General features: G+C 34.5%; 1 protein-coding gene across 2 annotated transcripts; it reads right to left on the bottom strand.

Moving 5' to 3' along the window:
* Positions 1-1,014: 1,014 nt before the first annotated feature.
* TAAR9G (trace amine-associated receptor 9g) lies at positions 1,015-7,431 on the bottom strand. 2 transcript variants are annotated; one of them, XM_056818799.1, is made up of 3 exons: positions 7,318-7,431; positions 2,106-2,417; positions 1,015-1,869 (listed from the first exon to the last, which is right to left on the bottom strand). In XM_056818799.1, the coding sequence occupies exons 1-3, from the start codon at positions 7,365-7,367 to the stop codon at positions 1,857-1,859; spliced, it is 375 nt and encodes a 124-aa protein (XP_056674777.1). In that variant the 5' UTR covers positions 7,368-7,431; the 3' UTR covers positions 1,015-1,856. The 2 variants fall into 2 exon arrangements, with proteins under 2 accessions (XP_056674777.1, XP_007484637.2); XM_007484575.2 differs by having other exon boundaries at positions 1,015-2,417.
* Between the last annotated feature and the right edge of the window lie 7,306 nt (positions 7,432-14,737).

The following is a 14,737-nucleotide window of genomic DNA, read 5'->3' as shown; positions in this document are numbered from 1 at the left end:
CACTGCATTCTCTAGTGCAGCTGACCTAAATTAAAATGTAATTGGGAAATACTTTAAAAAAAACATAGATAACGTTGACATGTGGGTTTTTAAAGTCAATACAAACCTAGAGAGATCCTTACGTATGTTTAAGTGGCTCACGTTTCCATTTGGATTTGACACCACCGATTTATAGTACATAAATAACCTGCACAGGTGTTTCACAGGGGATTGAAACCTTTTGGGAGGTGAAGAATCTATTGTTTCTTGTTTTGTTCATTTTCCTCCCTCTTACTCCACTTAAATATAGCACACAAGTTTATCTTGTAATTAAGCTGGATTAAATTAATTTTCTTTTGAGAAATGTGCCTTATAGCTTGAAATAATTGGAATCACCTGTAGTTCTAGAATGTTGCAAAAAATTTTTTTGAGAATTATCAATTTATCAGTTTAGTTATTATTGAAGTAGCTGAAGATATTGAAAAAAAGATAGGGAAAAACAAAAACTTTTCACATATACATTTTCTCTTTCTACTAACATTAATTATACATATTATTTTTAAAAATAGCATGTAACATATAGTCCTTGAAATTCCACTGTGTACAAGGGAATTAGACCTAAAGGAAAGAGGCTATTCATAAACAGGCCAGCCAAACTTAGGATTTTTTAAAAATAAAAACATTTAACAAAATTTGCAACTTCTTTCCAAACCAGTTATTGTGAAGACATATTCTAGTCTTAATTTATTGATTTAAAAGAGTTTCTAGTACTAAGGAATAATTGTAATTATCATCTGTGTATATATAGTACTTTGAAGTTGTAAAAGCATTTTACTTCCAACAATCTTGTGATTGTATCAGTACTTTTAACCCAGTTTTACAATTGGGAAAATTGAGCTTTGGAGAAACCAAGTGAATTATCTTCAAGTTCTTATCTCACACTTATATGAAACTATAGTTTCTCAGTCCTACATATAGATTTTTCAGGCTGGATTTTTTTTTTTGCTACCTAAATTTTGGGATATTATACACCTGGTGTCTCTGAAAGAAAAAAAATAAAGTTTCAAATTACCTGAAGAAATGGAGGGAGAGGTAGAATTCAGTTGATTGATAGAATTAGTAATTTAAGAGAAAGAGCCCAGAGATACCAGCAAGCAAGAATGTATACAGTAGTATCATCACACCTATACATAAGCCAGTTTTATAACTCTTAGTACATATACAGATATTTGTTCGAAGGCCGTTAATGGTTGAATAAAATTTCCATTTATTTGGACAGATATTACATTTTTAGATACTTGCTTATATTTTGTTCTTGATTTACACGAGATTTAATTTTTATTATTGCCAATTTTTAATCTATATCTGCTTCCTCAGAAAATAAATTCATTGTTGAAGAATCATTCCTTAAGACTTTGCCGCTCACAATCAGTTTTATTGCTTTCCGAAACCAAGGGTAAAAGAAAGCATAGATCAAAGGGTTCATAGCTGAATTATAATAAACACACCACACTAAAATCTCATAGACATAAGCAGGAGTTATGAAATTCATATAAGCATCAATTACTGCATCAATAATGTATGGCAACCAGGACACAAGGAAGGCAGCCATAGCAATACCAAGTGTTTTAGCAGCTTTTCTCTCCCTTTTGGCCACCCGGTCCTTGTAGCTCTCTGCAGAAGCTTGGGTTTGGCTGCTGCTACTTTCTATCTTTCTAGCCTGCTATTTAGCCACCAGAAAAATCTTGCCATATATAACAACCATGGCAACTGTAGGTATAAAGAATAAAAGAAAACAAAGTAAAACCCATTTCTGATTCAGTGGAGCCTGACAACCTCCTACACAGGTGAGTGCAATGACCAAGTCTTCTATCCCTTCAACATTGGCTCCTGTGTAAAAAATAGAAAAGCTGTATGTCACTGAAAAGAACCAGGAGAGGGCAATACATATCCCCGAAACGGGCACTGTGAATTTGGTCGGATAGACCAGAGGGTCAGTGACAGCAATATATCTATCAATGGAGATGAAACACAAATGAAAGAGAGATGCAAAGCAAAAGGAGGTATCAAAACACGTGTGAAATTTACAGTAACTCTCCCCAAAATACCAGCAGCTTTCCACAGACCTCACTGTACTGAAGGGCATCACAGTCACCCCAACTAAAAAATCAGCACAGGCCAAGGAGGCAATGAGGAAGTTTGTAGGTGTGTGCAGCTGCTTGAAGTGAAGAATGGCAGTGATGACCAGCAAGTTGCCAAATACTGCCAGCACAGCCCCAAAGCCAAGCACAGCATACAAGATGGCTCTAGGTCCTGGGGAATAAGGGGTTTTGATGCAAGATCCATTCACATTCTCATAACAGAGCTGCACCGCTGCTGGTTGAGACAAATTGATGCTCATTACTTTCCTGGAAGAATTATTCTGGATTCTAACAGTTCTGGAAAAGGAAGAAAGAAATTTCATAAATGAGAAGTTAACATGATTGATTCTTTTTGCCAATTCTTTATTATATCTGCATATCAATTATTTGACACTCAAAAATTATTCCTAAGTCTTTTGGTATATCTAGAAACTAAATTGTTCTAAGATAAGTAAATTTACTAAATGCCTAAGCAGCTAGAAGTACATTTACAAATTCTAGAAAATATCATTTGCTATTCATGGGAAATAGTTCTTTTAATGATTTACCTTCGGTAAACCTCCTTGTCCAGAAGAGCTGTGACTTGTGATGCATATGAGTCGGTTGCCCAATAGAAGGGTTTTATTTAAAAGGTGATTTCCCTTGAGTCGTCCCCTTAGCATCAAAGATAAAGTATTCATACTCCAAAGGAAAAAAAATCTTCCCCTCACTGTTATTATGAAATCCCTATAGTATAAGGTGTAAGGACTAAGTTTATTCTTAATAGTCATTGTTAATAAGATTTTTTTAAACTTGGAAGTCAAAGCTAATTGTTCTGCTATTATTTTTTTAGCCTAGTCCATGACATGATTTACAGAAAATGAATATATCAAATAGCAGAACTAAAATAAGCATAGATTTATAGCATCATTTCAGAGTCAGAAAAAGACCTCGGTGGTCACCCTAAAAAAGGATCCATTTACAATAAGCCTACCAAATAGTTAACCAGCTTCTCCATGGAGACTTTTAGGGGGAAACTATTTCCCAAAGTAACCTATTTACTTTGGGATAAAGTTCTAATTGCAAAGAAATTTTTCCTTAGATGAATCCATATTTGCCTCTTTGTGACTTCCACTCATTGCTTCCCCTCTCATTCTGTTGGCAGACATAACAAATGTATTTCATTTTCTGAATGATTTCCTTTCAAATCCTGGAAGATAGCTATCATGTCTGTCTCTGACCCTCCTTTCTTCCAAGTGAAATTTCAACTCTTTCAACAAATCCTCCTTTAACAAATATATACTATAAATTTGGGGACTTTCATCATCCTGATTTTCCTTCACTGGATGTCCATCAGTTTGTCATTTTAATATTATAGTAAACCACAAGGTTTTGGGCTAACTTTCCACTCTTTCATTAGAGTATTACTTTCATTTCAGAAGATTTACACAGCAAGGAGAAAGCCTTGAACTCAAACTTAACCACTAACCACTAAATTGTAGAGATCACCTTGGTTTAAAACTAGTAGCAGGCAAATGAGTCTCAATTAGGGTGAATTGGAGCAATATTCTTATTGCACCATTATTTCTGGGGATCCTAGATAGACCCTAATTCAAAACTCTTTCTCTTCTTATCTGGACCATAAAAAAGTCTTCCTAACTGGTTCTCCCACCTCTAGTGTCTTTCCTCTACAATTCATCCTCCACACTCTTGCCCAAGTAATCTTAGTACACTGCTCTGATCATGTTATCATCAAACACAAAATCATATTTCTTCTGCCTTTGTATGAATAGAAATATTTCAGTCTCCGAGGGAAATCACTATTCCTGCTTTATTCTCATTTCAGCTCAGTTGAGTTATTTCTCCCAAGGTAGGAAGTATAATGGCCAAAAATAGAAAAGAACTGAAATTTTCTTTCCCACTATGAACCAGGATTCTCATTCACTTTTGCTCTTTTTACTCTAAGCAACTAGGCAGTATAATGGATAGAACACCAGACTTGGAGTCAGTAAGACTTAAATCTAAGTCTGACTTGAGATACTTACTAGTGGTAGGACCTTGAGCAAGTCACTTAACCTCTGTCTGCCTCCCTATTCTCATCTCTATAATGGAAATTATAATTGCATTTACCTTGCAGGATTTGTTGTGAGGATCAAATCAGATCATAACCACAAAATGCTTAGCATAGTTCCTGACACACAGTAATCACTATATAAATGTTAACAATTATTCATTCTTCCAAACTGTCAGCCCTATAATTCTCTACTTACTGTAAATTCTGAATTAGAACCAATTAATTTATTAGACATGTACTATATGTGTTGTACTGTACTAGAAACTAAAAAATGTACAAAATGTAGATAAGATACAATCCCTTTTCCAGTCGGCTTAGAGTCTAGGTGGGCGATAAATAACATTAAATGAAAAGTGTATTATTTGGCACAAAAAAATTTTTATATGAACTCCAATAGAGGAATGTGACAATCATCAGGGAAGATCCTTCATGGAGAAGGTGGCTTTTGAGTTGGATTTTAACAGAGAAAAGGTTAAGAGGAGAATTTGGGATATTGTAGACATACAGAATATAAGGGAATGAACAAGAGCACAGAACTGTGAAAACACAAAATAATTTCAAGGGAGAGAACTCTGAGAGTAATAATCTGATTGGAGAACTTTTATATCACAGTGGTAATGTAGTAAGGTAAAAAGGCTCCAGTTTATATATAGATGGACCTAAAAGGCATCTAAAGGAGTTTAACCTTTACTTGGTAGACAGTAAGAAGTCACTGAATATTTTTGAGCAGAAGATTTTAAATGGCCAGATATATGCAAAAAGAATATGAATCTAGTAGCAGTAGGAAAGATGAATTGGAGGGGAGAGACAGTGGAAGAAGATCTATTAAGAGACTCTTGTAATAGTCCAAGAAGATTGTAGTAAGTGCTAATTCTATAGGGGTGACAATGGAAATAAAGAGGAGGGTATGTAGGAGTTTGTGTTGGAGTAGAATTTAAAGGACTTAGAACTGATTGGCTAGAAGTGAGAAAGAGAAAAGTCATTGTTGACCCCAAGGCTTCAAACATGGAATACCAGGAAAATGAGAGTGCCATAGGCAAAATAGAATCAAATCTATTTAAGTAAACTTGACTTATCTTCTGGACCAGAATTATAGAATATATTATTAGAGTGTATAAAAAATGAAATAACAATGAGCTACACAAAATGGATAGAAAAATTGTTCAATATAGTTTCAAAAACTGTTTGGATACTGTAACTTGTTAATCAGGTTCAAACTATTCAAAACTGTTTAGATACTTTCAATAGATTTAATCAAAAGTATCCTCAGCAATGAAGTGAAGCTCAAATGTGAACTTCCCTTCAGGGCCAGGTGCAAGGACGATAAAAAGACTCTTATAAACATAAAATATTTATTGAACTGTATAAGGATAAATAAAGGATTTCTAATTCTAAGGGATTCTAAATCCGCCCAAATATACTCTCAGGTTCTGCAAGGAACCCCTTTTCCTGTGTTTCACAGGCTATACTACTCATAAACAATGGATGAATAATTTTTAAAAGATCTATCTTTAAAAAAATAAACTGCACATGTTCCAAATACAATTTCTTATATTCTTTGTCAAGGTATAAACAAAGGTAGCAAATATCTTCTCTTACCCCTCCCCTCTTATGTCCCAAGTTTACATATTGTAGAGAAAGACTACAAAGAAAAGAGGTGTTTAGTAAGAGAGAGATAGGAAGATTTCATTTTGTACAATGGGAAATGATGGGAAAAACTGAAGAATATGCTTAATGATTTAATGACGATAGAACTTTATGTTTGTATAGTTTGTTATAATTTCCAACACATGTTTACCTTCATGACTTTGATTAATCCTTTTAACAGTCTTGTTACTCTTTGCTCTAAAAAGGGAATTAAAATCTTGAAACACTCTTTTTTTGTGATTAAGAATAGCAAATGAATTTTATTAGCATTATTACTATAATAAAATACATGAAGAAAATTTTCCCTTTATTCATTGACATTCTGTGGAATTTATTAAAAACCTTAATTAATATTTTGAGAATGACATTCAGCAATAATTAATAAAGAGGATTGAGATAATAAATATGATACAGGAAATATATTTCAGTATTGTGTAAGCAAAAGTAACAATGTTGATGCTTGGTGTTAAAAATTTTGGAAACAATAATAAAAGTAGCATAAAATCATAATTTGTATAATGATTTAAAATATACAAAACAGTTTTATGTAGATTACCTCACAACAACCCTGGGAGGTGAGTAGCACTGATATTATTATAATAAATACCAATAGAATTCAGTATGCTGTGGGAATTGGTCTCAGAGTTAGAAAAATCTGAGCCTACATCCCACCTCTGACATATATTAAATGCATGATCATGGATAAATCACTTAATTTACTGGTACTACAAATAACTTTAAAAGACTGTAAACTTCAGAAGAGCCACTAATTTCCAATTTTACCAGCAGTTCCTGAAAACAATAAAACCTCAGATTTGGGAAAATAAAGCAAAATAAAAAAACCTGTGTATGGGATAGATATTGAATCATACAACATTACTGCAGAAAAGAATCTTGGAGATGATATAATCCAACTTGCTCACATTACATATGAGAAAATTGACATCAAGTGACATTAAATGACTTGTTCATGCTCACTCAGCTAGTAAGTGGCATTGCTAGATCATGAACCCAACTTTCCCGACTCCAAGCCCAGGACTTTTTCAACTGGGAACTCCTGAAGTAGATTTTTCATTCTAAAAATAAGTTCATGGAAGAGCAATTTATCCAAAGAATTTTGCAACTTAAGACCACTTTTATGGCTTTCCTAAACCAAGGGTAAAAGAAAGCATATATCAAAGGGTTGATGGCAGAGTTTGAGTATGCAAACCAAATCATAATGTCAAAAGCAAGAGGTGGGGTTGTGGGGCCCAAAAAAGTATCAGTTATTATAGTGATAAAATAAGGAGACCAGAATAGGAAAAAAGCCATTACTGCTATTCCCAGAGTCACAGCTGCTTTTCTCTCTCTTTTTGGCACCTTATCACCCTCTGAAGACATTGTGTTACCCATTTGTTCAATCTTTCTAGCTTGTTGTTTAGCTACAGCAAAAATCTTGCTATTCAACCATATCATGATAGAGAATGGTATAAAATAAAGGAGAGAAGTTATAATTACCCAAGTTTTGTTAAAGAATATTTGACAATTTCCTTCACAATGAAAGTCATTCATTGCTTCTTCCAGTCCTTCTTCATTTGCACCAGTGTACAGTAATGAGAAACTATACAAGAAGGCAGAAGTCCAGCTAAGAGCTATGAACACCCCTGACAGAGATATTGTGAATCTGATTGGGTAAAGCAAAGGGTCAGTAATGGCCACATATCTATCAACAGAGATAAAGCACAAATTAAACATAGATGCTAAACAAAAACAGATATCTAAACCAGAGTGAAACTTGCAGAATCTGTCCCCAAAGTACCAACATGTTTCAACAGACCGTACTGTGCTGAAGGGAAGTACAGTTAATCCCAAAGAACAATCAGCACAGGCCAACGAGGCAACCAAAAAATTGGAAGGAGAGTGAAGCTGTTTGAAATATGTAATTGAAAAAATTACCACAGTGTTTCCACCTACAGTAAGAATTATGATAAAGCCCAAGATTCCATAGAGAACAGTCCGAATGCCAAGAGACTGTGCAGTCTTCACACAGGATCCACTGATGTTCTGAAAGCAGAATTGAACTTCTCCAGTTTGTTGGTCGGTAGAAGCCATATCTTTCTTTTCTGAAATTCTCTTGATTTCTACTTCTCTAGTTGCTAAAATGATATAAATAAGCCAAATCCAATGAACATTCAGAAGTAAAGATAAGAATATGAGGTCTTTTCAATACAGAAAAATCTTCATTTTCTCCTGATATGTAATTGCTGGAGTTTGGATATGTTGCATTAAGAAGGTCAAACTTAGACAAAATGTCTAATCTGTATAAATTCTGACTTTCAAAATCAGAAAGAATTCATCAAACTAGAAATAAAAAATGGTGATTGCATATACTAATTAGAAGACAATTTTTTTCAAACACCTTATCTCATAAAATCCTATATTTCCCAATGAATCAATGTATGAAATAATCACCAAAGGTATGTTACATGTATTTATATCTTTCCCTTGTTTTATTTTTTCACAACTCATCTCTCTAAAGGACTTTCTGTCTTTCAAAAGTAAAAGAAGAGAAAGTTTAAAGCAGACAACTATCATCCCATATGAAAAAATTCCCTTAGGGAAGAGGTGTGAGTACTAAGAAGAAAAGACCTAACAAGAATTATAGAGCATTGCATATTTCAATTTGATGGTTTTAAAAATTATTGTAATTTGTGAGTTATTTTAAAAATGGTTAAGTTGAATCAAATGATTTATTTTATTGTATTTCTTTTTTAATTATCATAAATAATGTTAAGTACAATCACTACCAGAGATGGAATGTTTCTAAATAAAATGTCTAAAAATTAAATTATTTACATTTTAATTAATGTAAATAACAACAACTAAAAATTCAACAAAATGGTAAATAATACATTTGCTTTGCTACATGAATCAAAGCACTTAAAAAGATCTTACCTTTGTTTATATTTTTATTGCCAATGTGTGTGGGTGGTATTGCTAAAATAGAGAAAAAAAAATGAACTTTTTGCTAGGTATGATTTTATCTAAGTAGGACTGGTAAGAATTTATTTGCCTAGAATCTTGCAAGGACAAGGATAGGAACAAGACCTTGTATAGAGAATTATCAGATGAGAAAAGTGCCTGATAGTTCAGTTGCTTCTCTCCAAATTATCATTTAAGGAAAAACCTAGAGTACTGAGGAGTTAAATGACTGGCCCAGAATGACACAGCCAATAAGTATCAGAGACAGGACTTGAAATCAGTTCTTTCTGGTTTCAAGGCTGGCTACTTCACCAATACACTACACTTCCTCTATAATACAGCTAATAAACAAGGTTTTTAAATAAAAAGGAAAAAAGATAGAAGAAAACAGGCCATTGTATCCATAAAGTTTGATACCATAATTTAAAATCATCAGGGCATGGGTACAAGGCAACCCCAAGGGACTCACAATGAAAAATATTATTCACAGTCAACATTCACACCATATGCCAAAATAAGGTTAAAATTAACAAATGAGTTAGTAAATTATGGAAGCTTAGAAAAAAGTTTCTGTTCAATTTATGCATAATGGAAGAGTTTATGATCAAACAAGGGACAGAGGAGATTACAGAAAGGAAAATAATTTTGACTACATGAAACTAAAAAGCTTTTTCAGGAACAAAACTAGTGTAACCAATATTAGAAAGGGAACAAAAAATGGGGGGGAAGGGCAGAATTGCAACAAATTTATCATTTTAAGTCTATGTAATTATTTTTATTTTTAATGTGTTTCTTATAAACATGTTAGATTTTTTTCTTTTTAGTCTATTCTGCTACCGTTTTCCAGTTTATTTGTGAGTTTATCCCATTAATGTTTATGGTTATGATTGTTAATTGTATATTTTTATCCTATCGCTTCTTTTATACTGTTTTTTTTCCCTTTCCCCACTTTATAATGAAGGACTGAGAGATTATTTTGCCCAATATCTGTGATCTATAAATTACCCAATCTATTTCTATTTCCTTGTCTTTCTCTTTCCCTTGACAGGTCTTTATTGTTTCTTTCTTTACTTTTAATCTTGACATAGCGGAGTTTGTTTTGCTTATGACTACGCTTTCATTTACCCTAATCTCTTTCTTCAACTTTCCTTAAACTACGAGACAGTCAGGTGGCACAATGTATCTATCAATCCTTGGGTCTAGAGTCAATAAATTCAAATCTAGCTTCCAACATTTTTTAGTTATAAAAGGACAAGTCATTTAATTTCTATCTTCATTTCCTCAACTGTAAAAGGAAGATCATAACTGCATCTGTCTCAAAGGATTATTACAGGCACAAAATATTGCAATATTTGCAAAGCACTTAGCATAGCAACTGGCACTTAATAGGCACTTAATAAATGCTTTCCACCTACCCTTTTCTCTTTGCTGTCTATCTGTCCCTTCCTTTTTCTTGGTTAAATTTAATGTGTTTCTAAATATGTGTATGTGTGTGTGTGTGTGTTCTACCTTCATAGGTCTGATTCAAGTAAAAGTGAAATATATGGGATACCTATTTATTCCTCCCATCTCTTCCTTCTTGTTTGCTTACTCTTCATCTCATGTACCTCTAATATGAGATGAGTCCCTTTCATTTCCTCTTCTTTTTATCCCTTCCCTCCCTACTTCAGTATTGTTCCCTAACCCTCCCCCATCAAAACAGAACAAAACCACAACCACTCTTGGATTTCTTTCATTCCATGATAGTTCTTTCTGTGTTTGATGGTGTGGCTGTTTTACTCTTGTTTCCATTCTCAGGTCCAGGCCCAAGATTTCTATCAGGATGCTCTTGGTGGAGTATTTCTATTTTTACTTTGTTCTCTGATTCTAAGAGATGTATTTATAATCATTTTATAATTAAGATAAATTAAGATTTTTTATAATAAAATCAATTATTTTAAGAGTTTATAATTTTTTGAAATGTGATATCCACATTCTTTTTTCTTTTTTGGTCCTGATTTTCAGATAATCTGCTGGTCCTTAAATTATTTTTCCTATCTTATTTTCAAGATTCCATATTTTTTATATTATTCAATTTATTCTTTTTTCTATTTTTTTCAGTCTTTGATTTTGTTTTAACATTTCTGGTTGTCTAATGGACATAATCAAGATTTAATATTTCTTTTTATTTGTCCCATTCTAATTTATAGGAGATTCAATTCTTTGGTAAGATTTTTTCAGCATCTGTACTACTTTTGGGTTTCTTTGGTACCTTTCTTAGACCCTCCCTTTTCCTGCCTCATCCTTTTCAGTTTCCTTTGGTATCTTTTCTTCCCCCACTAGATTGTAAGCTTCTTGAGGGCAAGGACTTGTCTTTGTTTTCATTTGTGTTTATACCTCTAGGGCATAACACAGTACCTGGAGCATACTAAAAACTTAATAAATGTTTCTTGACCAAGTGTTCAATTTCTTCCAGGAATATTTCTAATCCTTGTGTCCAAGGCATTTTTCCCCCTATAGTTCTACTTGGTCTTATGGAATTATTCTCTTCCTCTGGGTTTTCCACTCTTGGATTTCTTTCATTCCATGATAGTTCTTTCTGTGTTTGATGGTGTGGCTGTTTTACTCTTGTTTCCATTCTCAGTCTTCGGATTGAGAACTTGTGCATGGCTCAAATTTGGTCCCCATATTCTTGGAAAGCCCCAACCTGATCCTGAGTTCAATAGCAAAGACCATTTTCTGTATTACTTGGCTTTGCTTCCTACTGGGGTATTTGGTTGGATATGAGCCTCTTGTCTGATAGAGAATGAGTTGTGTGAAAATTGATTATCAATTCTTGATTCTTGATTCATAATTAAAAGTTTTGTTAATCATAGTAGTGTCCATTAAAATTGGCTTTATCATTGTGTCACCCTTTAAAACTTTGAGGTTTAGAGTATTATTGTGCAGATCTAGTGCCAACCTTCTCTTAGCAAAACAAGATGCCAGTTGAAGAAGATAAGAAAGATGGATGAAGGATGATTCAACCTGGTCATAAGTTATTTTCCTATGCTAGGTTCCACTGGTACAGGGAGTGGTAGATAAGAGAACTTCTGGAGATTGTTCCAGGAAGACTAATTATATGTCCCTCTCCATAACATCATGAACTCTAGAAAGTCCCTGCTCTGAGATGGTATTGTGGATTTAGTTCTTACAAGAGAATGTTGACCTAATTTGGATTTTCTGGTCACCATAATGCCAAGAAGATGCTGATCTAATTTGGGATTTCCAGGCACCATGATTGGTGAAAACTCATGGTCAGGTGGCCAAATAGCATAATTGAGAACCAATCACAAACTTAGAGGTATTTCTGGACCTTATTTAACCATTAAACTGTATTAAAAAAAAAAGATGTAACTAACTGCATCAGAGGTCTTTAGTTTTTGAGAGACCATTGATCTCTATTATTGATAACTGTCCCCCTTGCCAATAAAGAGATAAGCTCGGACCTTTTGAGTCTCTCATAATTGCAGATTTATTACATCAGTTGCTTGTGTGCTGGATTGGGCCTGGGTTCCCTTTTTGTGCTAGTTGTTAGTCTATGCATGTTTCCTGAAAGGAAGGTAGATGAGACCCTGGCTGTCCTTTGACTCACTGAATGCTGATCTGGCCCTATCTTCTGATGTTTAACCAGGTTGCTTTTTATTTCACCTTCCACATAACCTAGATTATCTCTTTCTGGGTTTCTGCCATATTCTAGAGTCTTTTTGTGCAGACCTGAGAGAGAGAGAGAGAGAGAGAGAGAGAGAGAGAGAGAGAGAGAGAGAGAGAGAGAGAGAGAGAGAGATGTGGGGCACTGCCTCAGGTCATAGACCTAAGACAAATGTCCAAAGATCTACAGAAAAACTTTTCAATTTATAGGAAAATACAATCCTCAATTTTAAATGACATCATCCTATAGATTTATTGTATACATTCAAGTCTTCTTGAAGGGAGTATCTTTCAAATTAACATTTTTAAGAAAGGGCCAATGGTTGGAAACAGAGGTTTCCATCTGCATATAAACCTGGAACAATTTGTGATACATTTTGGGTGCCAGGGCTGCCTGAGACATGCCGCTATGGTGCTTTCCCAGACTTTTAGCACCTGAGTCTTTTTTAGGCAGGCACCTTTTGAATGAAGATTGAGCAGGCTGGGCTTGGGGTGAGGTTTATAGAAACTGGGAGAAAGGGCAAAACTTATTCATGAAACTAAGGTTTAACATTTTCAAAGCACAAACTCAAAAGACCCAGCCCAAAACACTTAAAAGGGCAGTTTCTGTCTCTCTCAGTCCAAAAGGGAATTAGGAGGCCTTTGTATTAAGGATGAAGGTGGGACAATCATCTGGGGGTAGGAAAGATTAACTTTACTAATCTCTACTGGGGTTCTAGTGATATTGATTTTGGAGATGTTGGTGGGGCAATCCTATCCTACAAAGAAGATGCACTGACTCTTAAAATATTAGAATTCTAGGCCAAAAAGGTTACTCTGAGAATTATACACTGATTCCACTTCACACAACAGTATCCTGAAGACCACATGGACAGAAAGATTAAAATCAGTTCACCAGTATGGTATGGGAGTACAATTTAGTAGTTGTAACTCTCAAGTTCCTCCCACAGAACTCCTGGCAGAGACCTAGACAAGAGACAATACATGGCCTGTTTCTTACTAAGAAGAGGATCATGTGTGGGACACAAGACTACCCATGCCCACCCTTTTACAGTGGAATGATCTGGAGCAGGTCATAATAATTGGACTTTCCTTACTGATACTTTTTCATCTTTCAAAAGACAGAGGAGTCAATGAGAAGAATTCTACCCATATGATGATAGCAAGAATTAAGGATATAGGCAAATAAAAAAGGACTGATTTTGAATAGAAAGAGAGAGAAAAACTAACAATGAGCCACTGGCAGGAGCTGGCACTTTTCACTAAGACTGCCCTAGAAGGACTGAGGTAGCCAGGCAGTTTGCCTCCAATGGAGAAATTCCCCTCACCAGAACATATAGAAGCAAAAATGTGAAAGAAATGCATGTTGGTGAGAGTGAGAGACTGAAAACAAAGCCACAATCCTGCTAAGTTTCAAGCCAGCCTAGGTGTAAAGGTGAAGTATAGTTGATACAGTTACTGAAAAGGATGTCAGACCAGGTGCTGGGTAAAATGCTGGTAGTTCTCTTTTATTCCTCTCTAATGGTATAAATAAAGATCTATGCTTGGCTAAGATCTATATACTTGCGGAGGGAGAGCTAGGATTGATGCGGAACTGAAATTTAAAAATTATCCCAGAGTGCCCTCTGGCGTTACCTAAAGAGTATGATAGGTGGAGCAGAGCACTTTATTGACAGTATTTTCTAATTAAGAGGATCCAGTATGGGTCATAGAACTATCTATATCTACCCCCTCACAGAGAGATAGAGGATTTCTATCATTTGGAGCAGGTAATAAAACTGTTACCTGATGCATCCTTTAAAAGACAGAGGAGTCAGTGAGGAGAATTCTAGCCTGAACTTGATTCTTACTTAGAAGGAATTTTTTTTTGTTGTCTTAAATAATATTTTTAAACGTTTTTTGATATATTTTGTTTTAACATTTCAAATGTTTACAGATCAACATCATTTTCTGAGATTTTTTTAGCAAAATGTAATCATTAAATAAAAACATGAATGCCAGTAACCTCATCTGAAATGTCATTGCAACATTTCCCCAACTGTGGCACCACCTCAACCCTATATTTTAAAAATTAATAATAACAGAAATCTTTTTTCTCTCCTTCCCACTCCTCCATCTGACTGGAAAAAAGAAAGGAAAAAGCAAATTCCCTGGAATAAACATGCATAGTCAATATGTATGTGTACGTTTCTTTGCCTACTCTAGAACCTCTCTAAAATGGTTCTTGATTAATTCCTGGAATAGAGAAGGACCTTTTCCCCCTACAGAGTAAATAATGGGAATCTAG

The sequence above is a fragment of the Monodelphis domestica genome, chromosome 2 (genome assembly GCF_027887165.1).
Source record: "Monodelphis domestica isolate mMonDom1 chromosome 2, mMonDom1.pri, whole genome shotgun sequence".
NCBI lineage: Eukaryota > Metazoa > Chordata > Mammalia > Didelphimorphia > Didelphidae > Monodelphis > Monodelphis domestica.
This window is presented reverse-complemented; position numbering and strand designations above follow the sequence as displayed.